This window comes from Aquarana catesbeiana, linkage group LG02 (genome assembly GCF_042186555.1).
Source record: "Aquarana catesbeiana isolate 2022-GZ linkage group LG02, ASM4218655v1, whole genome shotgun sequence".
NCBI classification, from domain to species: Eukaryota; Metazoa; Chordata; class Amphibia; order Anura; family Ranidae; genus Aquarana; species Aquarana catesbeiana.
In genome coordinates, this window is record NC_133325.1 from 263,405,633 (window position 1) to 263,433,524 (window position 27,892).

Genomic DNA, 27,892 nt, shown 5'->3' on the forward strand with positions numbered 1-27,892 from the left:
TGTGTCCACCCTCTTTTATGCTCTTCCAGAAAATTGCGTGAGCACTCAAATAGTGCCATGGTATAACCTGTAGTAAACTCAATCAGTAACGCAGCTTGTGTACATTAATTATTGGTCTGTACAGATGAATTTTGGCATACTGGGCATCAGATCCTAGGTACCCTATTCACTCAAAATATTCCTAAATATTAGAAAGCACTTGATTTAACAAGACAACCGACTGCTGCACCAAAGAAAAGCCTGAATACTGGACTTATAATAATAAAAAACAAAACTGCGCATGTCCCTGCCACTATTATGTGTTAATTTAGCTAAATATAAAAGTGATATGCAAACCAACCACATAAAGGTATACAAATAATTCAATTACAATGTACAAATGAAAGTGCATATGTTCCTTTAAATAAACCATATATGTAAATACCTTTTTTTAAGAATTTGAAATAATATATAACATCTAAAGTGTCAAAACAAATAAACAATAATCCAAAAAGAGTTCATGAATATATTGTGAATAGTCCAAATCCACATAAATCTTTTCCCCGTGACTTAACACGCTCAGTGCTGGACATAGACATTTGGTGCTGCCATGACCAGAGTGCCCAAAAATTAAGCCTCTTACCGGACAGAGTTGATTTCAAATCTAAGGGATCAGACACACTTTTATAATGAGGAGAGTTGATGCTCTTACCATCAAGCCTTCAGAAGGATTTGTGACCCTGCCAGTAAATTGCAGCATGGGTGTCCCCACAAAGAGATTATAAAAAGCAGCTCTGACCATCCTCCAAGCTCCATCCAGCACAAGTGTCATATAATGGCAGAGAATAAGAGAAGCCTCATGGTGCAGTAAATCACTAAAATATTTAAGAAAATCTGATCTGGGACATCCATGGGCAAACATTTATAACAGAAATGACACTGGAAAAAAAACATTGCTCAACAGGAGTCTATGAGAATGGTAAATATGTTTGAGTAATTACATTTAATGGTAAGTGTAATAATAAACTTCTTCAAATTGATCCAAATACTGGCAACTCCCACCCCCCCAGTGGTCACATATATGAACTGCAACTAATCCTAGGTCAAACATTACCTAACACATCTACTGTAAATTATTACCTAATGCTAAACAGTTCATAAAATAACTTTATTTTAAATCTGAAAAATCAAGAAAATAAATAAAAAAACAAAAAATAAAAAATTGAGACCAGAAAATAGAGAGAACCTATGACAATTAACTGCCATTTTTATATAGCAATGATGGCTCGTTCCACATTTAGACCCATGGATTAAATGTTTTTAGATCAAAGATACAATGGGTCTCCCGGTGAGAAATTTGCCTTTTTAAATTACTACCTTGCCAATGTGGAGTATACTTCTCAATCCCAATAACTTGCAAAGAGAAGGGATCCTTCTTATGACGTTGCCGAAAATGTTTAGAGAGGCTATGCTCCCTAAAGCTCTTTCTAATATTAGCAATATGCTCACCAATCCTCACATTTAGTGTCTGTGTGGTCTATTCACTCAGCTCCATATGCACGATATAAAAGGCATAGAATGTCCAAATAGAACCTGATGTTTTGAAGGGGGCATAAACCTTTTCAAGGAGACAGTCTTTTTAATAACAAGTTCACCATTCATTAAAAAACCTGGGAACTTGGCTGCAATGCGCACTGTAGTTTTACTAGATGACACTTGCAGACAATCTGCAAGTGTCATTTTACACAAGGGTGGCTGCATTTTGACAGTTATCCCTCCCAAGTAATACATAGTAATTCCTGGCTGTCATTTTGGCAGCTTGTAATTGCCAATATTTGTGGAGAGGGAGCAACGGGAGGGGAGAGGAGCTGAATGTAGGAAATATGCCCTAGAAATGTTGTTACTGTTTTATGGTATAAAAGCCGTGATCAAGGGCTTCAAGTGGTTAAAGTACATCTAAAGCAGAACAAAAATGTATTATATTGCAAATTACAAGTCTTTAAAGATGGTGCTTATATTAGTTTTTTTCAGGCTAAGAATATTTTCTGTAAGCACAGAAAATACCTGTTGATCCTCCCAGTAATCCAGTATTCTTGTAACTTCCTAATAAACATCTCAAACATTTTTATTAGCTTTGTCAAATATTGTCTGTAAATTACACAACCCCTTTTCTCTAGTAATGGAAAGAATGCGAGGAAGAGGTGTTTCTAGTCAAAAATAGGGGGTTACATAAAGTGACATTGATGGTGCTTAATAAGAAGTTTGGAGGGAGTGAGCATTGTCAACCTAGGACAGGAAGTGACCAGGTGAAAATAAAAAAAGAAAACAAATTTAGCCACCACTTCTAAGGACTTGTAAGCTGCAATATAGTAGATTTTTGTGCTTGGGTTCAGATAAGCTTTAAAGGTACAGGGACATACCATAAGCCCACACTTACTCAATGTCAACTGAAAAACCTACACTGTGCACCAAATCCAAATCGAAACCAAGGAGGGGCTCCTTAGCTTCCTCTCCAAGCTAGAATATCACTGTGTATCACTGGAAACTGTGCGGATGTGCGTGTGGAGAGGTCCATCTCTGCAATTAAACCAGCTAAAAAACTGCTTTATTTTTAATGATGTGGCACTGCTCTGTATAACATTCTCCTATGAATCCAGGTCAACTTGATGACATGCCCCCAGGTGTGGGTTCTTGATGCCTTGGTCTCACAGGAAGTGGGTTGTCCTATGATGGGTGTCTAGCAACCCAAAAAAGGACTGGCACTAGTGATAGGACAGTGCATACTCATCTAAGGGGATTCTCTGGTCCTTTTCAGTAACTCTGAAATTAACTACATGCACAAGAAGATGGCACAGGGTTTCTGGTTGAAGGGCAGGGCAGGGAGAACATCCTCCAACTCAAGGAAGCTAAAGCTAAAGGCAGTGGCATTTGTTCTGAACAGATTTAACCAGGATCAGCATGTGGGACAGCTTGTGTGGGTCCTTTCTGGCAATGTGTAATTCACATATTAAAACAGAGTTGCTGGAAGCAGAATCTTTTAGCCCTGGCAGAGGAGATCATGAAATGAGAAAATATGATTTTGTTCTGATTTTGGTGGCTACATAAAAGTGGGTACTAACACCTTGAAACCAATGTTTGGTAAGGGGGCTCACTCTTTAAAACTGAATCAACACATTGTTTAAATGGCTATGCATCATGTCTTCTAATTTAATATATCATGTGCTGTCATGTTTTTACTTCACCTTCCACTCTGCAACAAGCTCCTGTTCCTCTACACACAGGACTACAAGCCCCCAGTGTACAGTGTATAACAACTATTATGAATAAACTGCTTAAAGTGATTGTTATGGTTGTTGATGTTAAATAACAAACATGTTATACTTACCTGCTCTTTGCAATGGTAAAGCACAGAGTGGCCATGAACCTCCTCTTCTGTGGGTGCTCTTGGCTTCTCCGTGCACCACCGTAGGAAGCCACTTCCTATGGGGTGCATGTGCACGCTTGCTCCTGAGCTAGGCTATGTGCCTCAATAGACATACACAGCAAAGCTTGTCCCCACCTCCCCTGCCTTCTCACAGGATTTTATTGACAGTAGCAGGAGCCAATAACCCCCCATTAAGGTAAAAAAGCAAAATCTTTAGGGAGAAGTGCTGAGCTCAATGAAAAATATAATACACAATATCACTACTAACAACAGAACAACTAGGTTGCATGTGTGTGTGCATGCACATGTGCATAATCAGCAGTATTATCTACATCACAAGTTCTAGACATTTTGAATAATAATGCACACTTTGCATATGCAAATGTTTTGGCTTTTGACAACAGTAAACAGATGTGTATTCCGTGCTCTTTCTTTAAAACACAGAGAACCTTCCTGCAGTTAACTGAGTGTAATTATCACCATGGTCCTATATCATTAAAAAAAAACACTGTTTATTTAGCCAAAGTTTGTTGTAAATAAATCTTTGCAAACAAGGACAGAAATTCAGCAAGGTGCAACATAAATATCTGGCACATACCTGCAGATTAATAATATGAACAGCTGTGTATTAGGTTTATTGACTCCAGGGTGGATATTAAAAGTAAAAATGAGCAGCTGTAGGAAAATCATCTTTAACCACATGATTGAACTTTTGAATAAGTTATGCTAAAAAGAACCATGGTGTTAGATTCGCATTTGGGTTATTTACTTCTATAGACATTTAGACATTTACTTTAAGATGATTTTACCTAAAAATAAAATGATCATGGCAACTTGGTGGTTTGTTGCCATACTGCATACCGTATTGTTTTACCTTAATATACTCTAAAACAAATTGTTTGAGTAACAGTAAAAGTAAATCAGTACTGAGAAAAATATGTACTCTGTCATTGATGTGCTCTCTCTCTCTAGTCTGGAAAGGTTCTGGCACCAAGGACTGCCTAGAATAAGCTTCTTAATAAAGCCAGAAGGGTGCAAGAGCAGGGTATCTGGGAAAGTATGGATAACGGGTAGTAGGGTGGCCCAGAGCAGCTGACTCTAGCCCACCATGTTGAAACGCCTAGATGGATCTCACAAACCCCACCAATTGACTTTTTATCGCCTTTGAATTCCTCTTTAAGTTTCCCTTATAGTAGTAGGCTGTTATCAGTCGCATGACTGTGTTTAGCCTTATAAGAAGTCAACACTCACTTTGCCATATGACCCATCTCTTGCAGCCAGACTCACTCACCGATCCACCTACTGTTTTACCACTGTTGCTATATCTGCTTCTATAGTAAAGATTATCCTGTTTTTTTATAGACTTTATGGATTTATCTTTTCCACGGGTGCCAGGAGGATATTGCTATTGGTGAAGACAATGGGGTGGATTTACTAAAGCTGGAGAGTGCAAAATATGGTATAGCTCTGCATCAGCTTCCAGGTTTTTTTGTCAAAGCTTAATTGAACAAGCTGAAGTTAGAAGCTTATTGGATACCATGCACAGCTACAGCAAATTTTACACTTTCCAGTTTTAGTAAATCAACCCTGATGCTTAATCTGTACTGGAAAATTATGCAGGTTGTCATTGCTGAGCTCTCTTACTGATCTGAAATGGATCTGGTACCAATAACGTCCTAAAAAAGGTTTGTTCATAAAAAAAGGGGTATGCAGCAGCATGCTATCTGGGAAAGTAGGGAGACCAAGCAGTAGCTTGACCAAGTAGAGACCAAGTAGGGATACCTAGAGTGCCTGGACCTGGCCACCATTTTCAATCATCTGGATGGGCCTTACAAACCCCACCCATTGATCCTTAATGGCTTTACACCTACACTAAACCTCCAACCTCCTTTTTATGTTTCTCTTACAGTACTTGTTTGATATCAGTTTCATGTTTAGACTTTATTGGTGTTTACACTTGCTTTATGCTGCAGTCCCAAATGACCCATCCCCTGGTCACCAGATTCACTCGCACCCCTCTGCTACCACTACTGCCATATCCATCCCCTTTTATGAAGAAGTCTAATTAAAGACGTTCCTATTTTAATAAGTCATTTACTGACTTTGTGGATTTATCTTTTCCCCAGGTCCCCAGAGAGATGTTGCTGTTGCAGAAGGCAACATTTAAGTAAAGTGTGATCAGTTTGCTGACGTGCTTTCTACTTGTAAATATGTCAGGAGCCTGGCCGATTTACTGGTTAAAATTACCTAAGCAAAAAAACATAATTTACTGACCCTCAATAACTATTTTGATCAGGAGTTCTGGTGTCACTTGCTGCATGGTTGTTCCAGGTCAGTGATTCAGAAATGATTGAAACAGGCAGCTAGCATTTTAGAATAAGGTCAGCTATAGCAGCCTACATATTTCTGTCTGTACAAGTGGAAAAAGACAGCTCTATGCAACAAATGACACTTTTCTCAACTGTCACAATTTTTCAGCTGCAATGCAGTGAACTTTCCCTGATGACTGGCTGAGCTGTTCGGTTCTTGCCCTGGCGTGTGTTAAACTGAGTGACTGATTTGAACTATAAAGCATAGTTCGTAACCACCATTCTTCAGAAGGAATATTCATTCAAGCTCAGTTCTACCACTTTTATTCCTCTCTAGGTCTAATGCATAGATCTGTATAATTAAAATTACTAAACCTCCAAAAGCATTTAAAATGCTTTTTTATTTTTTTGACTACCCCATAAATTATTGTTGCCTGCAGCAACAAACGTAAATGCTGAAAGGCTTCTCATCATCAAAAGATAGAATAAGAATTGTGTAAAGAAGAATAACCTATAAAAAAAACAAATTCATATTTTGGTGATTTGATGTAAAAGCAATCTGTAGTGGGATGACATATCTTCATCAGGACAGAGGAAAAAGTTTTAGGAACGTCAAGCTGATCTTTCAATCTTAGTTTATGTGAAGTAACTACAATTGGTGGAATATGTACTGCAAACTGAGGGTGATTTACTAAAACTGTAGAGTGCAAAATCTGATGCAGCTCTTCATAGAAACGAATCAGCTTCCAGGCTTTTTTTTTTTGCAAAGCTTAATTGGACAAGCTGAAGTTCTAAGCTGATTGGCTGTCATGTACCAGATTTAGCACTCTACAGTTTTAGTAAATCATCCCCACTATGTCCTCTACCTTCAGTAAGACTGACAAATCAAAAGGAGGACAGTAAAGACAACCATTTCATGTATTTTTTCTCCCCAACATCTCCACCCAAAATTACAACATACAACCAGTTTTCTAAATAGTTACAAATACATATACAGTATATGCTTATATGCTAGGGCAGGATTTGATGGGAAATCACTATAATGGGCATGCAGGCAAAACAAAAATATATTTTCAGCGAGGAAGGGTTAGAACTTTTGACATTATTTATTTTAGTTTGTGGCTTCCTGTCCCTGTGTCAACTGTTCCCCCATTTGCCATACAGATGTCATAGGAAAGGAAAGAGGAAAAATCTTGCCAAAGGGGCCACAGACAGAAATAAAAACCTGACAGAAATCTTCACCCTTCCACACCCCATGCAAAACTAAAGAAAACAAAATCGGACTGGAGTTATCTATTGATATTTGTAATTTACATGGATTGTTAGCATTATTATAATGTATTTGTTGGTTATTTTTTTCAGCATTATTTAAAATAAAAACATAATTATAATAGTAAACATATTTTTCTAATTAGCTATCTAATTAACTAATAATTGTACTAGTTGAAGACCAAGTGTTAAACTTTTCTACTCATTTATAATATTGGGTTAGCTGTTTTAAAAAGCCTTTTAAGAAGTGTGTGATATTCATTTTTACAAGCCTTGTATGAAAATATGTGACATTCACTTTTCCTTTTCCTCTTTTCAACGCACCCAATGGCTTTGCAGAGGAGTGTGTGGAGGATGATGCAGTATCGTGTAAGTTTCTTTACCTGTTGTCATTTTCATTTTATAGCTTTTTTTGTTATTGTCTATTGTTTCCTTTTTATCTCTCATTTCCAGTAACATTGCTTTGCCTTAGAACAGACTTTCTCCTGAGTAATGTAAAGTGCAGGAAACAATCATCTGATTTTAATGAGTGCATAAGCATCTGCTACTAACTCACATCCAGCTCATCCCTCTATAAATGTCTTATTTATTGGAAACACGGCTACTTTGTTCCTAATGATGAGATTTAAGATCAGTTCCTCCAGATGTTTGCTTGAAATTGACTGGTAAATAAAGTAAGAGGAGAACGTATTGTCACATTTGCATTTCCATTAAGCAGGTTTTATTTCCATGCGCTAGAAGTGTTGAACTGATGCATGGATGCTGTCAGCACAATATTTGTAAAGATATAAAACCAATCACATATGGAATGCTCATGCTCTATGACTCCATAGGTTGCCCTGGAACAATTACATGGAAATATAAAGCCTGATAGTGAGAGTGTTGACATTTAAAGAGTCTTTCATGAAAGTATCCCTTTCAAAAAAAATTGTGGCTTTCTTGAACTTCCCGTTGACGTTATTAGCTTTGACTTAGCACTGACAAAATGATTCACAGACAATCCACCTACAAAATAATCTGTTAAATGATACAGAGAGACCGCAGATTTTACACAAAGAGCAGTGGTCCTCACACCGGCTGGATACCGGGGGAATAAAGTTTGGGTTTGGGGCTCAAATAGTAAAACATTTAACCATTTCATGTTTGGGGGAACAGTTAACAGTATTTTTTACTAGAAAATTACTTAAAGTGTCATTAAACCAAGACTATGAAAAACTCTCATTACATTGTATATATCAGAGTGTTTCTAATCACAAATCCACTAAAGCAGTCATTGAGTGTAGAGTAAAATATACTCGAATGATCCTGTCTTCAGCTGTCCTTCCCATTTTCTATGTGTCCTCACTGCATGTTGAGATTGTGTAGACTAGCTGGTGTCCTCTACAGGGCATGTTTAAATTTCAGTTCCCTTCTAAGCTCTTCATTTGCCCCTTTACTTATCCATGCAGCCCACATGATTATAAACTATGTATACATGTACACAGTGGTAAATGGCACTCCTTTCCCTCCCTTCTCCTCCATGTCTTCCTATTGCTAAACACTATGGGGGTGGGATTTAGTATGCTGATTGATTACATTCACAAAAACGCGTATCTGTAATATAAATCAGTATTATATATACTGTATATACAGTTGTGCTCATAAGCTCAAAGTCAGATTTCATGATTTCTTGGCCATTTTTTAGAGAATATGAAGGATAACATAAAAACATGTCTTTCACTCATGGTTAGTGTTTGGCTGAAGCCATTTATTATCAATCAACTGTGTTTACTCTTTTTAAATCATAATGGCAACAGAAACTATCCAAATGACCCTGATCAAAAGTTTACATATCCTGGTGATTTTGGCCTGATAACATGCACACAAGTGACACAAAGGGATTTGAATGGCTATTAAAGGTAACCATCCTCACCAGTGATCTGTTTGCTTGTAATTCGTGTGTGTGTATAAAAGGTCATTACATTTCTGAACTCCTGACAGAACCTTGCATCTTTCATCCAGTTCTGCACTGACGTTTCTGGATTCTGAGTCATGGGGAAAGCAAAGGAATTGTCAAATGATCTGTGGGAAAAGGTAGCTGAACTGTATAAAACAGGAAGGGGATATAAAAAGATATCCAAAGAATTGAGAATGCCAACCAGCAGTGTTCAAACTCTAATCAAGAAATTTAAAATGAGGGGTTCTGTTGAAACCAAACCACGGTCAGGTAGACCAACTAAAATTTCAGCCACAACTGCCAAGAAAATTGTTTGGGATGCAAAGAAAAACCCACAAATAACTTCAAATAACTTCAAGTGAAATAAAGGACTCTCTGAAAACATGTGGTGTGGCTATTTCAAGATGCACAATGAGGAGGCATTTGAAGAAAGATGGGCTGCATGGTCGAGTCACCAGAAAAAAAACATTACTACGCAAATGCCACTAAGTATCCCACTTATAATACACCAAACAGCACAGAGACAAGCCTCAAACCTTCTGGCACAAAGTAATGTGGAGTGATGAGACCAAAATTGAGCTTTTTGGCCACAACCATAAATGCTACATTTGGAGAAGAGTCAACAAGGCCTATGATGAAAGGTATACCATTCCTAATGTAAAACAGGGAGGTGGATCGCTGATGTTTTGGGGATGTGTAAGCTACAAAGGCACAGGTAATTTGGTCAAATTTGATGGCAAGATGAATGTAGTATGTTAGTATTAAAAATAATGGAGGAACATTTGCATTCATCAGCCAGGAAGCTGCGCATGGGACGTACTTGGACATTTCAACATGACAATGTTCCAAAACACAAGGCCAAGTCGGCCTGTCATTGGCTTCAGCAGAATAAAGTGAAGGTTTTGGAGTGACCATCTCAGTCTCCTGACCTCAATATCATTGAGCCATTCTGGGGAGATCTCAAACATGCAGTTCATGCAAGACAGCCCAAGAATTTACAGGAACTGGGGGCTTTTTGCCAAGAGGAATGGGCAGCTTTACCACCTGAGAAGATAAAGAGCCTCATCCACAAATACCACAAAAGACTTCAAGCTGTTATTGATGTTAAAGGGGGCAATTCACGATATTAAGAATTGGGGTATGTAAACTTTATATCAGGGTCATTTGGGTAATTTCTGTTGCCATTATTATTTAAAAAGAGTAAACACAGTTGATTGATAATAAATGCTTCAGCCAAACACTAACCATGAGTGAAAGAAAAGTTTTTGTGTTATCATTCATATTCTCTGAAAAATGAAGAAGGAAAAGAAACAAAGAAATCATAAATTCTGCCAGGGAATGTAAACCTATGAGCACAACTGTATATATCAAATTGAATTGCTAATACATGCAAAGTAAAAAAAAAGAGCATTAGCTGCAGATGGCATCTGAACATAGTGAAAGTTAGAGTCAGTCATCTTTTACTCCACCTACACCATATTAACGTACAAAAAATACACAATTGATGTTCAATAAAGAATTATTGGGCTGTGTTAAACAGTTATTTGATATTTATTATCTAATTTGAATTCCTCTTCCGAAACTGTCACGTGACTGGCAATAATCAGGGCTGGCCAGACACAGACTCACACTGTATAGAGCATACATCAGCAGAGCATTATAAGCCCTTTCCAAGGATCTTTCCCTGCAGATACCAAAGAACAGGGAAAGATCATTTGACCATGCAATGGCACTGCAGAAATAAGGAACTTAGAGGATTAATAAAAAAACAAAAAACAAATTTAGTGGCATGATATATATAATTTATGTGAATAAATTATGTCAATTAACACTTCTCTGTTTAATATCACTTTAAAACCCAACTCCTGACAAGCCCGACTGCAAGGAATATTTGCTCATTTAGGTCTAGGACATAGAAAAAAAGATCAACTGTACTTACCTGAACCTCTACTCCTCCCCGCAGCTAGACTAGTCCCCGCAGCTTCTTCTCCCCCATACTCCAGCAGTCTAGGGTCCTGACATCTTCAAGACCAAAGCAAGGTCCATAGTCGTGCATTGGACATGATGACACAGAGGGACAATCCACTGATGTAGAGTGGGGGATCGTCATCTGCCAGGAGTGCAGAGGATCTGGTCAGTAAAACTGTTTCTCATCTCTCCTTTACAAAGCAAGATATTGACTGTTGCAATGCAGGCACAGCCCCACTGTAAGGCATAATTTCTTAGTGGCCTAGAGTTGGGCTTTAAAATCCCCATACTTTATTTTTTATTTTTTTAAAGCCAAAGCCTTGGAGAATAAAGTACATTTTAGCGCACACAAACAGAATACAATGCCCATCTTTTTGGTAAAATATAAAATATGTACTTTCGTCACGTAAATAGATACCAAACATGGCAAAGGGAAAAATTACAATACCAACATTTTTTTCATAAGTGATGGTTTAAAAGCCTTTACATGTTATCATTTTAGAGTTACCCATGAATTATGACCCTAGAATTTTTGCTCTTACTCCCCCCAAAATATAATTGTTTAAAAACACCACAGCCTCAACTTGATGCATAATTTAGGTTGCATGGACTGACAGCTATAATAATTAACTGCCGCATGATCAATCTGTGGATGCTTTTTGACATAGTACATACAAACATCATTTACTAAGGGCAAAGTGCATTTGCCCTTAGTAAATAAACCCCATAGTGTGAAACTCATAGGTGCTTTCCCTGTTGTATAACTGGTTGTTTCACTAAAGTTGGCAATCATTATGAAGTTTCCACTGGAAATGCTTATTACTTTCTCTAATTGTGTTACTTTGTGAGTACTATGATCGCACACCTGGTGTGGAGAGGATCCCCACATGCTGGCAGGCAATCTTATTCTCTCCTTATTGACTCCTGGCACCAGCCTGGTCTTGAAGGAACAATAATGATTTTTCAGAAAACTTCATTTCAGATAATTGGTCCTTCTCCTGAGACTAGTTGGCAAATGGATGACTACAAGGTTTCAAATCAACGCATTACAAAACCTTGGGCAGTTTCCTTAGTCATATAGGCTTTTGGATAAAATAACTACATTACAGTGAGAAAACAAATTATTTGCAAATTACACAGACTACAGTGCTGGGTAATACCAATACGATGCCCCAAGGTACAGGAAATGGCATGTCACAACTATGTGCATACTGAGCATACATTTTTGATATCTTAGAATTGAAAAATAGATGTATAAAAACCTACAAGGGCAGAAGTAACATCATAGCATTCTTAGCTGGTATCGGGCTTGAGAATGGTGAGGGTAAGGGTTGACAAAGGCGTTAAAAAACTCAACTTTATTCTCTTTTCGTTCAATTCCCAACAAACTGTTAAGAGCTCTTCAATGCTGGCTGAGAAGTCGCACACATTATTCCACTTGTCTAAGCCAGCCTTATTCTGGCTAATGCAAAGCAGAAGTTCAGTACGCACAACCACTATTCCAACACAGAGGCAACAGCAGCAGTTCTTAACTGAGGCTATGTTAGTTTTACTGTATAGGTACACAGCATGAGACCTAGGAGGGGGAACAAGTTTTATTGCCAATGCTGGCTACAGCTACAGTGTAAAGGTGATACAACACAGGCCAACAATGTAAAGGAAGAAATCTAAAGGGGTGTAAGCTAAACCACTTGTAACGGTAATATGTTTGATACAACACATAGAGCTTACCAGAGGCCCATGAACCTTTTAATACTAATATCTTATCACATGCTAATGCCAAACAATTGTGAAAAAGTTCCAATTCCACATATTAATATTCTAGTCTATTGCAAATATCGCTTTTCTTAAAAATTAACATAATTTTTCTAGGACAAAATAATAATTGTTTCAGGATTGTGTATATCTTAAGACCGCTATGTATATAGATAGCCCTAAGCAAGGGTAAAGGAGTCATTGAGGAAATCCCATACCAAAGCAGAGATACACACGTTTCCAAGTCCAAGTCCTGAACTGCATATTAACGTCTTCATTATTACAAGTAACAAAGCGGAAAAGGTCATTTATTATTTTTAAGTATACCAAGCAGCTCCTCTTTGTCAAATTATCTTTCTGTTCTTAGACTTGAGCTCACACAAGACACCGACAGGGGAATTAAAATCAATTGTATGCAGGCACCATAAAATACATATAGTCAATAAGAATCCAATCATGTAGCTATATACTCATAAGAAAAGATGTAGGTGATCCTGCCTGGGTGAGATTGTAGGTTGAGGACTAAAGTGTCACAGAGGTGACCATACATTGTTCACATTAGAATACCATTAGTGTGTTTTTCATAATGTATTCAACATGATAAAGTCATTAAAAAATCAGTATTTCAGTGTTGATGTTACACTACATACAACACCAGTGTTTTGTCTTCTTAAATGTAAGTGCATGTTATCTGTGCCTGCAAACATTTTAAAGGTTCCTATCTAAGTGAACTGTCTGCTGCCATTTGTGCACTCAGTATCACTGCACCCAAAAGTGCACCCAGTACAGACAGAATGGATGATCTGATGGGTGCTTGGGGAAGAAAACAGGAAAAGTCATCTATGGCTTCTTTCTGTGTCCATCACATCCTCACTGAGTATAGAGGAGCTGGGACTCTCCTAGTAAATATTCTGCCGCTGCCATCTGCCATCTTTAAAGACTGCTAAGTGCAAAATTAATGATAAGCCATTAGGCACACATAGGAGGAGATTTACTAAAACTGATGCACTTAAAATCTAGTGCAGCTGTGCATAGTAACCAATCAGCTTGTTCAATTTAGCTTTGACAATAAAACTTAAAGCTGATTGGTTTCTGTGCAGAGCTGCACCTCCTTTGGCACTTTGCAGTTTTAGTAAATTCCCCCTCAATATGTGCATAGGGTAAAGGGAGTACAATCTTCTATTTTTAGTTTAGATCTGTGCATACCCGTAGCAAAACAAGTTCTAAAAATAGTTGATCTCGTCATTGCATACACAAGCAAAGTGTATCTAAACCTCAAAATTGTATAATATTGCAGCTTAACATACTTTTTACTTTTTACTTTTTTTTTTTTTCACCCAGTGATCCAGCCAGTAACACACTTACTATCATGGGATGGCTTCGATCACTCCTCCACTCTGAACCTATGTGGAAGGTAGTGTTAGATGGACTGGTAACTAGCACTTCTTAACCACTTCAGCTCCGGAAGGTTTACTACACTTCATGACCAGGCCATTTTTTGAGATATGGCACTGCGTTATTTTAACTGACAATTGCGCAGTCATGTGACCCTGTACACAGACAAAATTGATGTCTTTTTTTTCCCCACAAATAGAGCTTTTTTTGGTGGTATTTGATCACCTCTGCGTTTTTTATTTTTTGCGCTATAAACAAAAAAAGACTGTCAATTTTTATAAAAAAACAATATTTTTTACTTTCTGCTATAAAACACACTCAATAAAAAATGTAAAAAATTAAACTTCTTCAAAAATTTAGGCCAATATGTACTCTGCTACATATTTTTGGTAAAAAAAAAATCCAATAAGCGTATATTGATTGGTTTGCACAAAAGCTATAGCGTCTACAAACTATGGGATAGATTTTTTTTTTTTACTAGTAATGCCAGCGATCAGTGATTTTTAGTGGGATTGCGACATTGTGGCAGACAAATCGGACACTAAGTGACACTTTTTGGAGACTACTGACACCAATACAGTGCTAAAAAAATGCACTGTTACTGTACTAATAAAACTGGCAGGGAGGTGGTTAACATCAGAAGCGATCAAAGGGTTAAATGTGCTCCTAGGGAGTGCTTTCTAACAGTGTGGGGGGTGGTTTGTCTGTGAGAAGACAGAGATCTGTGTTCCTGCTTAGCAGAAACACAAGATCTCTGTCTCCCCTACTAGCAGAATGGCGATCTGCCTTGTTTACAAAGGCAGACCACCGTCCTGCCTCTCTTGTCAACGATCGGCGGGTCCTGGTGAACATCAGGTCCGCCGGACCCACTGATTGGCTCCCGCTGTTTCCAATTACAGTGGGAGCCGGTCACCACCGGCGTGCGTGTGCACTCCAGACCTGGAAGTGCCGGATCGCATACCTAGTACATGATCCTGCGCAGAGCGGCCGCCCTGCCACAGTAAATCTGCGTGGAGCGATCGTGAACTGGTTAAACAGAAACAGTTTTTCCTTTTGATATAATTGTTTTAACTAAATGAACAAAATATGATAATTGTAAACACCCCTGTCACAGTTAAATGGTTTGTCTCAACTCTCTAACTGCTACTTTTGCTGGACTGCTTGGTCTGTTAACCCCCCTGGCGGTATTCCCGAGTCTGGCTCAGGGTGGATTTTCAATACCAAAAGCGGTATCCCCGGGCCAGACTCGGGATCGCAATGCGGGATCCATGTAGAGGTTACTTACCTTGTCCCCTGGATACTGCGATGTCTCCCCGCTGTGATTTGTGAGCTGCCGTGTCTCGCTCGATTCACAGTGCTGAGCTCCGTTCCCTGCGAGCGTTGCGACGCACGGGGATGGAGTTCGGCACCAAATTCAAAAAATAAAAAGCACAGTATAGATACAGTATACTGTAATCTTACTGCATTCTTACATATTACAGTACTGTATGAAATAATTACACATCCCCTTTGTCCCTAGTGGTCTGTCCAGTGTCCTGCATGCAGTTTTATATTATAAGAACTGTTCTTTCTGCCAGGAAACTGGAGATTGTCCATAGCAACCAAAAAATGTCCGTTTACATCAAAAGTGCTTTTAGACCAGCTAGAAAACAGTGATAATAAATTAGAATCACTCGCAGAATTGAACGATAGTGATTTGTGGGGAAATCCGTCATCAAACACTGAAAGTAACGAAAGCGACAATTCTGAGCAAATTTCAGTGTTTTTGATTTGATTACATTATTGAATAATAATAATAATAATAATTATTATTATTATTATTATTATTATTATTATTATTATTATTATTATTATTATTATTATATTAATATTTGTTATAATTATTTATAGTTATTTATTAGATTATAATTTTTTATTTTGTTTTTCAAACTTTATCATACCCGGGATGTCTACTAGACTCTTGTTTGGACAGATTTAAGTGAATTATTCCTAAGAATTACAGGCCTATAATATAAAACTACAAATTTCCGTGCAAAATAATTGTACCGCTTTCAGCATCAAAAATCTGAAATAATCATACCGCCAGGGAGGTTAAATGCAGTTGAAAAATAACAAAATAGCTGGGGTGATCAGCAGGTAAACTACACAGTATTTGTAACCTGCAATATATTCATGTTTTGTTTGCAAGTTTAGATGTGCTTTAACAAAGTGAATGTTCCCTTAGCTCAAAAAAATAAAGGAAAACTACGTTAATGTTGAGAGAAATTTAGAAAAAAAATATATTTTTGTATGCACGGTCTTGAACGATTGAAGTAAATACGGCCTCACTTTATTCACTAAGCTAAGCGAGCATACATTGTAGAATGCAGGGGGGGAGGGATGTTTAAACACCCCTAAGAGCCCTTTCACACTGGGGCGGTTTGCAGGCGCTATTGCGCTAATAATAGCGCCTGCAAACCGACCCGAAAGTGCCGTTACTTTCATTCCAGTGTGAAAGCCCCGAGGGCTTTCACACTGGAGCGATGCGCTGGCAGGACGGTAAAAAAAGTCCTGCCAGCAGCATCTTCGGAGCGGTGAAGGAGCTCCTTTACCGCTCCTGCCCATTGAAATCAATGGGACGGCGCGGCTATACCGCCGGCAAAGCGCCTCTGCAGAGGTGCTTTGCGGTGGTATTTAACCCTTTCTCTGCCGCTAGCGGGGGGTAAAACCGCCCCGCTAGCGGCCGCATACCGACGGTAAGACGCCGCTAATAATAGCAGCGTTTTACCGCCGACACCGCCCCCGCCCCAGTGTGAAAGGGCTCTAAGGAACCCATTGGTGGAACCTGCGCAGTATCTAGGCCATAAAGCCCAGCCATCAGATCTGCTTACAGATGTTGAAGAAGGCTGCCTCAATGCAGGAATGAGATGGAAGATCTGATTGAATATGAGATTAAAGTGGTGTTCCACCCGCCCCTTTAAAAAATGAAAGTCAGCAGCTACACATACTGTAGCTGCTGACTTTTAACATTAGGATGCTTACCTGTCCTGGAGTCCAGCGATGTTGGCACCGCAGCCAATGTTTACATCATGTGGTCAGGTGCTGTCGCCACCATTGCTGGTAAGGGAACCCGGCAGTGTAGTCGTTCGGCTACACGGCCAGGTCCCTACTGCGCATGTGCGAAGCGCGCTGCGTTCTCTCACTGGCCCAGTAGAAGGGGAAGGAGAAGGGAGGAGGAGGGGGCCGAGCTGCTCACGTAATTCGCCGTGTCCCGGTCTCCCGGAAGTGGGGACAGGGTACCTGTAAAAAAAGAGGTACCCACTCCCCACTCGCCCCACCCCCGAAAGGTGCCAAATGTGGCACCGAAGGGGGGATCAGGTAAACGGAAGTTCCACCCAAAAGTGGAACTTCGCTTTAAACATGTTTATTATAAACAGACAAAGCTTCAAGCACTGCTATGGAACTCTGTACCCTGCAGTGCGCAGTCAGGGTCAGATGGGGGTACAGAGGGAGAATGCAGCTAGCCTATGGTTCCAATAGGCTACTATAACCAACTACTGCGCTCTGTGCACTGCGCTATAAATGACAAGTGCCTGACCACTGCACTGTGTACACTGAGCTGTACATGACATGTTACTGACCATTGCATTATGTACACTGAGCTGTACATGACATGTTACTGACCATTGCATTATGTACACTGGGATAACACAGTTAACCCCTTGACCGCTCCCTAGTGTTAACCCCTTCCCTGCCAGTGACATTTATACAGTAATCCATGGCTATTTTTAGCTCTGATCGCTGTATAAATGTCAATGGTCCCAAAAAAGTGTCCGATCTGTCCGCCGCAATATCGCAGTCCTGATAAAAATTGCAGATCGCCGCCATTACTAGTAAAAAAAAAAAAAAAATGATAAAAATGACATAAATCTATCCACTATTTTGTTGACACTATAACTTTTGCGCAAACCAATCAATATGCGCTTATTGCGATTTTTTTTTACCAAAAATATGTACATACATATTGGCCTAAACTGTTTTTTAAATTGGGATATTTACTATAGCAAAAACTACAAAATATTGTGTTTTTTTCAAAATTTTCACTCTTTTTTTGTTTATAGTGCAAAAAATAAAAACCGCAGAGGTGATAAAATACCACCAAAAGAAAGCTCTATTTGTGTGGAAAAAAGGACATACATTTTATTTGGGTACAACATTGCACGATCGTGCAATTGTCAGTTAAAGCGATGCAGTGCCGGGTCGCAAAAAATGCCCTGGTCAGGAAGGGGGCAAATCCTTCCGGGGCTGAAGTGGTTAATATTTAAAGAGAAAATATCGCTTTGCAGCTGTTTTTGATATTTGTATAAAATCTTTGCAAATAAAAGTTTAGTACAGAGTTGACCCTTGACACAGAAGCGCTATGAAGTTTCTAAGGCAAAAGAACTTTATTTTACCCTGTGATTGAAACTGGATTGAGCCATCTTAAGGCTAGGTCTCCACTATTGCGACCTGAAAGTCACGCGATTTTTTGCCGTGATTTTTTGCCGCAATTCTTTGCTTTGATTTTGATGTGACTGGAAACAATGCCTGTGTATTCTTGAGGTCTATGGACCTTAAGTCGCATCAAACTGGGACCAAAGTAGTGCAGGGACTACTTTGAAGTCGCACAGATATACTCATTGGAAATCACGGGGAATGACTTGTCATGCGACTTTGCAGTCCAAAGTCGCATGACAAGTCGCAGTAATGGAAACCGAGCCTAATAGTCAGTCCAGGGGGAAAACAAGTGGATGAAGTTAGTTGTGTTTGTAAACGTCAGCTTGGGATATTGAGCTGTAAAAGAAACAGGCCTTTTCTCAGCAAAGTATATAAGGATTTTGTGGAACATGTAAAAAGGTGCTTAAAGCACCGTAAAGCACCACCTGCTAACTGAAAAGGAGAATACTAAATATTCAAATGTATTGGTGCATAATTATTTAATCAAACTTACTTTAGTTAAAAAAAGGATAATATATTTTACATTTTGTTAGTCCTGACAAAAAAATAAGGAAATAAAGTACCACAGAGGTCTTGGTCATTTTCAGCAATAGCGGTGAGGCAGTGCAGGGTTTCAACTTAAACGCACTATGCATTGAACTTTATGGGAATTATTTCAAGCTGCCGCATTCATTATTTTATTCACACACAGCACAGAACAACTTTACATTTTAAGGGTCATAAAAAAGGATAGTCCGTAAGGATTAAAAGTGTTCCAATGTTTAAAAATGTGAAAATGTCTCATTTATTATAGACCATAGCAGGTCACAACTTCAACTTAGGTCAGGAGAACCATATGTTAGTTTTCAGGTGGGCAAGATGAATATATTGATTGGGTCACATCCCTGATACTAGTATACCACACATAAGTCTGAAATGGTTGCTTCCACGAAGTCTAATCACACCAGTGTTTTGCACCATAACAGGGTACAATAATTATTTCAACTGGCAAAGTCCTGATAAAGCACCATATGTGGTGTCTAAGGAATATGTTGTTTTAGCATTTTCCATGGGTGGGTGTTCCACTGTTGTATTCCTTACAAGCAGCATATTGCCATCCCTTGTGTGTAAAGATACAGCAGCAGCTAATGAATAATCATTAACCTAAGGGCAGGTTGAGTCCTGGATCAGTCAGTTTGATGGATTTATATATTCATCAAGTCAAGGATATGCTGAGAACATTTCACCTAGAGGTTACTAGAGGGGACTATTTGAAATCACTCCATGTTAAGATCTCCTAATTTACTAATAGTGTAAAACGTTGTATTTCCAGTTGTGTAACACTGGTTGTTCACTATAGGTAAATATAATAATATTTCCATTTTACCATTCACACACAACAATTATTTTATCATAGACACATAATAGTTATTTTACCATAGGCACGCAATAATTATTTTACCATAGACACACAATAATTATTTTATTATAGACACACAATAGTTATTTTACCATAGACACACAATAATTATTTTACCATAGACACACAATAGTTATTTTACCATAGACACACAATAATTATTTTATCATAGACACACAATAATTATTTTATTATAGACACACAATAATTATTTTACCATAGACACACAATAATTATTTTTACCATAGACACACAATAATTATTTTATTATAGACACACAATAGTTATTTTACCATAGACACACAATAATTATTTTACCATAGACACACAATAGTTATTTTACCATAGACACACAATAGTTATTTTACCATAGACACACAATAATTATTTTATCATAGACACACAATAGTTATTTTACCATAGACGCACAATAATTATTTTACCATAGACACACAATAGTTATTTTATCATAGACGCACAATAATTATTTTACCATAGACACACAATAATTATTTTACCATAGACATTCAATAGTTATTTTGTCATAGACACACAATAGTTATTTTACCATAGACACACAATAGTTATTTTACCATAGACACACAATAATTATTTTATTATAGACACACAATAGTTATTTTACCATAGACACACAATAGTTATTTTACCATAGACACACAATAGTTTTTTTACAATAGACACACAATAATTATGATGATATCAAAGATCATTTGACAAGACTAATAGTTTATTCCTTTGCTTCTTAGGTCACCTTTTTTTTTTTATATAGCACATTAAAGCAGTGAAACCATTTGTACAATTTAGTGTTATGTTTTACCCGGGATCCAGAAAAGGCTCTCTGTTAAACCACGCAAATGTATAATGTTACCAGTCCGACACCCTATACCTCAATTATTCACCCACTTTATCCTTACAGGTAGCCCATTTGTTCCAGACTATTAAACAACATATGCCAATGCTAAAAGCGGGAAGTGAAACATTAACTTGCAAAAGAACTTTAATTGTGTGTTATCTAACATTTACACACTGTGAATTTTGCTCATGCTGGAGATAAGTGATTTTTGTTGCTCAAAGGTTTGTATTTTGTATAACTGTCTTCTTTTAAAAGGAAACATCACAACCACAGAACACTTTCTAAATTGGTTTCAGGTTTCTTTTAAAGGATTTGCATTGGGAGTATTAAATCTGTCCTACAGCATATCCTTCAGCATTGGTAGTTACAACTATGTGCACCCTGTAAGTTTTATTCATATAAGGTCACAACCAATAAATAAAGACAAAGCAATTATAATTATATAACTATACATCTATGCAAAGTGCACTAACTTTTTTATTTAGGACACCACTAAAACTAGTATGTGGACTGGAAAATTAATTATTTCAACACTGCAAATTTTATTAGCATAATGGGAAAATTATTATTATTATTTTGGATCTACACTGAGCAAAATGACCGTATTTATTGGTGTATAACACGCACTTTTTTCCCCTGAAAATAGGGAGAAAATCGCGAGTGTGTGTTATATGCTGATAGCCTACCTCGGAGGGGAAGGAGGGGGACGAGTGCCGCTGGAAATCACAGAGCCATCATCTCCTCTCCACTCGGCTCTCCGCTCGGCACTAACTCGGCTCTCACTCAGCTCGCACGTCACACACACAGTCCCGCCTCCGCCACCAGCATTGGACCAGTGTTCTGTCTATCACAGGAGCTGGTCCAATGCCGATGGTGGAGGCGGGACTGTGTATGTGACTGGCGAATGAGAGCCGAGTAAACAGATGATGGCTCGGTGATTTCCTGCAAGGAGAGATGGTGAACTGCATTGATGGGGGAGATGGGAACAGATCAGGCTGCAGATGGGCACAGATTAGGCTGCAGATGGGCACAGATCAGGCTGCACTGAAGCTGCAGATGGGCACAGATCAGGCTGCAGATGGGCACAGATCAGGCTGCAGATGGGCACAGATCAGGCTGCAGATGGGCACAGATCAGGCTGCAGATGGGCACAGATCAGGCTGCACTGAAGCTGCAGATGGGCGCAGATCAGGCTGCAGATGGGCACAGATCAGGCTGCAGATGGGCACAGATCAGGCTGCACTGAAGCTGCAAATGGGCACAGATTAGGCTGCATTGAGTCTGCAGATGGGCACTAATCAGGCTGCATTGATGCTCATTGACCATTATTTTGCTTCAAAGTAGTTTATTTTAAAAAAAGTTTCTCCTGAAACATCCCTCTTAAATTGGGGTGCGTGTTATGCCGTGTACACACAAGCGGACTTTTCAACCGGACTGGTTCGATGGTCTATCCGACGGACTTTCAGTGGACTTCTGACGGACTTTCCGAACAAACAGACTTGCCTACACATGATCACACCAAAGTCCGACAGATTCGTACGTGATGACGTACGACCAGACTAAAATAAGGAAGTTGATAGCCAGTAGCCAAAAGCTGCCCTAGCGTCGGTTTTCGTCTGTGTTCCAAATCTAAAGTCCGTCAGATTTTCGACTGAAAAAGTCCGCTGCAGGTTCGATGAAGCCCACACATGGTCGAATTGTCCACAGGACTTGGTCCGTAGGACCAGTGTGGTCGAAAAGTCCGCTCGTGTGTACGCGGCATTATACGCCAGCGCGTGTTATACGCCGATAAATACGGTACAACACTTTTGTGCTTGCCCCTATTTATAATGAGCTGAACGGAAAGATCTATGACTTTTTCTATGTACACAAAAAGCCTATTTCTCTCAAATATTGTTCACAAATCTGTCTAAATCTGTGTTAGTGAGCACTTCTTCTTTGCCGAGATAATCCATCCACCTCACAGTTGTGGCATGTCAAGATGCTGATTAGACACCATGATTATTACACGGGTGTGCCTAATGCCGCGTACACATGAGCGGACTTTCCGGCAGACTTGGTCCGGCGGACCAGACTTCGTCGGACAATTCGATCATGTGTGGGCTTCAGCTGACTTTTTTTCCCAAAAGTCCGACGGACCTGGAAATAAAACATGTTTCAAATCTTTCCGACGGACTTGAGTCCGGTCGAAAAATCTGCTTGTGTGTATGCTAGCCCGACGGACTAAAACTGACGCTAGAGCAGCTATTGGCTACTGGCTAACAACTTCCTTAGTTTGGTCATACGTCACCACGTACGAATCCTTTGCACTTTGGTGTGATCGTGTGTAGGCAAGTCCGTTCGTTAGGAAAGTCCGTCGGAAGTCCGTCAGATAGACCGTCGGACCAGTCCGGTCGAAAAGTACGCTCGTGTGTACGCGGCATTAGGCTGGCCACAATAAAAGGCCATTCTAAAATGTGCAATTTTATCACACAGCACAATGCCACAGATGTCGCAAGTTTTGGGGAAGCGTGCAATTGGCATGCTGACTGCAGGAATGTCCACCAGAGCTGTTGCCCTTGAATTGAATGTTCATTTCTCCACCATAAGCCATCTCCAAAGGTGTTTCAGAAAATTTGGCAGTACATCTAACCGGCTTCAGAACCGCAGAACACGTGTAACTACACCAGCCCAGGACCTCCACATCCAGCATCTTCACCTCCAAGATCGTTTGAGACCAGCCACCCGGACAGCTTCTGCAACAATTGGTTTGCATAACCAAAGAACTTCTGAACAAACTGTCAGAAACCGTCTCATCGTCGTAACCGACTTGAGTGGGCAAATGCTCACATTCGATGGCGTCTGGCACTTTGGAGAGGTGTTCCCTTCACGGATGAATTCCGGTTTTCACTGTACAGGGCAGATGGCAGACAGCATGGATGGCTTTGTGTGGGTGAGCAGTTTGATGATGTCATCGTTGTGGATTGAGTGGCCAATGGTGGCGGTGGGGTTATGGTATGGGCAGGCGTATGCTATGGACAAAGAATACAGCTGCATTTTATTGATGACATTCGGAATGCACAGAGATACCGTGACGAGATCCTGAGGCCCATTGTTGTGCCATTCATCCACGACCATCACCTCATGTTGCAGCATGATAATGCACGGCCCCATGTTGCAAGGATCTGTACACAATTCCTGGAAGCTGAAAACATCCTTGTTCTTCCAGCATACTCACCGGACATGTCACCTATTGAGCATGTTTGGGATGCGAGGTATACGACAGCGTGTTCCAGTTCCTGCCAATATCCAGCAACTTTGCACAGCCATTGTAAGGAATGGACCAACATTCCACAGGCCACAATCAACAACCCGATCAACTCTATGCGAAGGAGATGTGCTGCACTGTGTGAGGCAAATAGTGGTCACACCAGATACTTACTGTTGCATTTTAACATGGACTGTGTTGCACTGTAAACCTTTTTTTAACTTTAATAAGCTTTTTTTGTAAAGGAAACTTCAACTGACTATTTTGACTCTTGTGTTTATGCGCATTGCTGTACACTGACATGCATTTAATATGTGTTGTGTCACATTGTGCTAAGGAAGGAGCACTGATTCTACTTTGTGTCATTGCAGGGTAGTGCACATCAGCACAATGCACAGATATGAACTGCTCCTATTGAAATATATTTCTTTTACAGTGTATATGCACTGACATGTATTGATTGACATATGCCAGCACACCTAGTATGAAAGGAGCCTTAAAGGAGAAGTAAAGCTAAAGCTTGTTTGGCTGTACTTCTCCTGTGGATCTCAAGAGTGCAGTTTGTTCTGCACACCTGTGACCCATTTTCAGCAGACAGCGGGCTTCAAAATATAATAGGAATAAAAGTGATAAAAAAAAATAAAAATTTAAAGGTACAGTATAAAATTAAAGAATAAAAAGTAAAATAAATAAGAATTTTTTTTTTAAAAGCGCCCTGTCTCTTAGAGCTCGCACGCAGAAGCGAACACATACGTAAGATGCGCCCACATATGTAAACGGTGTTCAAACCACACATGTGAGGTATCACTGCGATCAAAAAGAAAAAGATTATTCCCGCGCTATCATATATGGAGGACGGCTAAAACGGGAAAAGCTGCTAGCACCGATTCAGGTACACACCTAACCTTCAAAGTAAAAAGCATAAAAATAAATGATGCAGCGCTAATCCACACTAAACGACCATATATAGAAAGGTAAAGAGAAAAAGAGGTGGAACACCTTATGTTCATCCAAGGTAGGTTTGGGGTATAATCAGGATTAATTTAACCGGCCTATAGTTGCCTACCTGAATAATTGTACCCTTTATACCACTAATCCATTGTTGATTGGAATGACAGTAAATGATCGACAATCAAAAATGGTTGTTCTAGGGACCAAATTAACATATGTAAAAACCTGGAACTCTCTGGTTGAAGACGTCAAACGGTGAGCTATGTAGTTCTCCAACATACACGCAGGCACACTATTTATTGCCATCTGCCGTTTGTTTCCTTACCGAATATATAATCTTGCCCTTCAACTGCTGCTATACAGCCGGTAACACGGGGACACTTTATTTATCAACCTGCTATGTATTGGAGTTTGTTTTTCCTCATCATTAATATCCGGACGGATATCTTTTCAATCACCAGCACCTGCACTTCACCTAGTGAAGACCGAAGTGGCAATAACTAATCTATTTAAAAACTTTATTTGGGAAGTAGATGGAATATAGATCAGACCCGGGTCTTCCCTAGAAGTTGACGTGTGTATGGATGCATGAGTAATTTATGTATGTGGATAACATCGGTGGCCACCAGTGCTGTGTAGCATTCTTGTCCTATGTTTTAATTTTAATTAATGGTTTTTGGATAGATATACTGTTTTAATTGGGATAATCAATAAAGATATTTAGGTTAATACCCGTATGTTCTTGAGTGGACTGTCTTTTGGAGGTTCTCCCCTCCTCCCCTCTTTTTTACATATATAGAAAGGTGAACATAAAATCCCAGGAGCAAAAATAAATATCGTAAAAAAAAATATAAATGGGTAAAACCAAAATGGGTGACAACAGGTGACAAAATACAAAACCTAATAATAGTTAGAATAATAAGTGGATGTAGGTCATAGGAGACTCTACATAATAATATACACCTAACAATAAAGTGATAAAACCATCAGGTAAAAAATATATAAATCAAGAGGAATGGTATACAATAGTGTAAATGACGCTGGAAAAAGTGACACTGTGAAAAAACGTGCAATAAGTAATGACAGTCATAAGGGTCTACGCCCCTTATCAATAGGTGACAAATGTGCAAGAAACACCCATCCAAGTGGGTGGGGATTAATAAATAATAAATGTCCCAAACAGTAAGGTGCAGAACGTGCTAAACACAGAAAGTCCTTCAAAAATGAAATATGTGACAGCAACGGTTTAACATGCAGCCGTTGTAATAAACATGCTCAGCGTGGGTAACATCATAAGTGTCTTCGTGTGCAAACACACAGGTGGGTAATGGCCCCTTACCTTAAGGTAATAGGGCATGCGCATATGGTCAGTAAGCCTTTGGGGTGTCCACCTACGGGCTCCAGCGCGTCCCTCACGGTCCTGGATCCGGGATGTAATCCCTCAAGTGTGATGCAGGGGAGGGGAGTATATAAAAGAGCAGGAAGGGTCCCAATAGTGTGATAACGTTTAAATCAATCACTTTTATTAGTAATAGAACATAGGGTACTCACATCAAAATTTAAAAACAGCGCTTTGAATCCAACGAGCGGCGAGCTCGTAAACCTCTGGCAGTCTCTGTAGCCTGTCTCGTCCCTGCGATCCTTAGAGCGAGAGCAATAATTCCAGCACTAAAACTCCTCTGTAACTCTAAACAGGTAACCTATGGAGATTTTCAAGTACTGTAGTTTGTCGCCATTCCACGAGCATGCGAAACTTTAAAGCATGACATGTAAGGTATCTATTTACTCGGCGTAAAATTAACTTTGACATTATACAAAAAAAGTGGGCTAACTTTACTGTTTTCTTTTTTTTATTCAAAAAAGTGTATTTTTTCCCAAAAAATTGCGTTTGTAAGACCACTGCGCATACATAAAATATTGCCGAGATCTCCATTTTATTCTCTAGGGTCTCTGCTAAAAAAAATTATATAATGCCTGGGGGTTCTAAGTAATTTTCTAGCAAAAAATACTGATTTTAACTTGTAAACAACAAATGTCAGAAATAGGCCTGGTCCTTATAAATGTGGTACAGGTATGCCTTATTTTTGCATGTTGTGTTTCCTTTAGGAAGGAATAAAGTACAATGTTTGCATTTGATAGCTCCTGTCAAATGGATGACTCAGTATTTTAAGTTTGCATTAAAAGCTGTTGGCATTTCATGGGGCATCATAGAGAAAAGATAACCTAGCTCTAGTTACACACTTTCTGAAACTAGACTCTTTTATGCCTTGTGCTGTTCTTGATGTCTTTGCAGCAGTTATTGACTAGAGATTATGGGGTTGATTTCCTAAATACATATAGCCCGTTCATTTTGCATATGCATTTGCACTCCAAGGGAATTATTCCCAGAGCATAATAAATGAAGTGAAGCTCTGCTGACGTCCTTCAACTAATCATGTGCAAGCAAAAATGTTGTTTTTATTTCCCTTAGACATGATGCATATTCTTTGCAAAGTTTCACCACATAAACTAAGCTCTGGGGAAAGTTCTCTTGCAGAGTGCAACTTCACTTTCAAAGAAAACAGTGTATTTGCCTTTAGTAAATCAACCCCCTATATCAACAGTAAATGTAGTTGGTAAAGGCTAGAAATGTGTATGTAATAATATATTATGCACAAAGCAATTAACTTGTAAAAAATGCAAATGATACCAACAATCATCTCTAGGTAAACTGTAAATGAAACACAAAATTAAATTACAGAATATTTGGTATCTTTACTAGCCAAAAGGGGAGATGCCAACCAATCAATTACAGGTAATAAACATAATTATAATAATATGAAAATCAGTTGTAGGTGACTGAATAAATGTACTTCTTTCTTGGCCACAGTGAAGTTGTGATCACAAGTAGTGTTTTAAACATGTTCCAAA

The 27,892-nt window shown here is 39.0% G+C and overlaps 1 protein-coding gene and 1 long non-coding RNA gene across 2 annotated transcripts in view; one reads left to right on the forward strand and one right to left on the reverse strand.

Annotated features, from left to right (window-relative positions):
* GPC6 (glypican 6) overlaps positions 1 to 27,892 on the forward strand; it is a 1,118,958-nt gene that overhangs the window by 991,115 nt on the left and 99,951 nt on the right. The window contains exon 7 of the mRNA XM_073614370.1: positions 7,321 to 7,350. Within this exon, the coding sequence (XP_073470471.1) occupies positions 7,321 to 7,350 (30 nt within the window). The remainder of the gene's footprint in view (positions 1 to 7,320; positions 7,351 to 27,892) is intronic.
* LOC141127669 (uncharacterized) overlaps positions 1 to 27,892 on the reverse strand; it is a 212,925-nt gene that overhangs the window by 40,237 nt on the left and 144,796 nt on the right. The gene's annotated exons all lie outside the window — the stretch shown is intronic.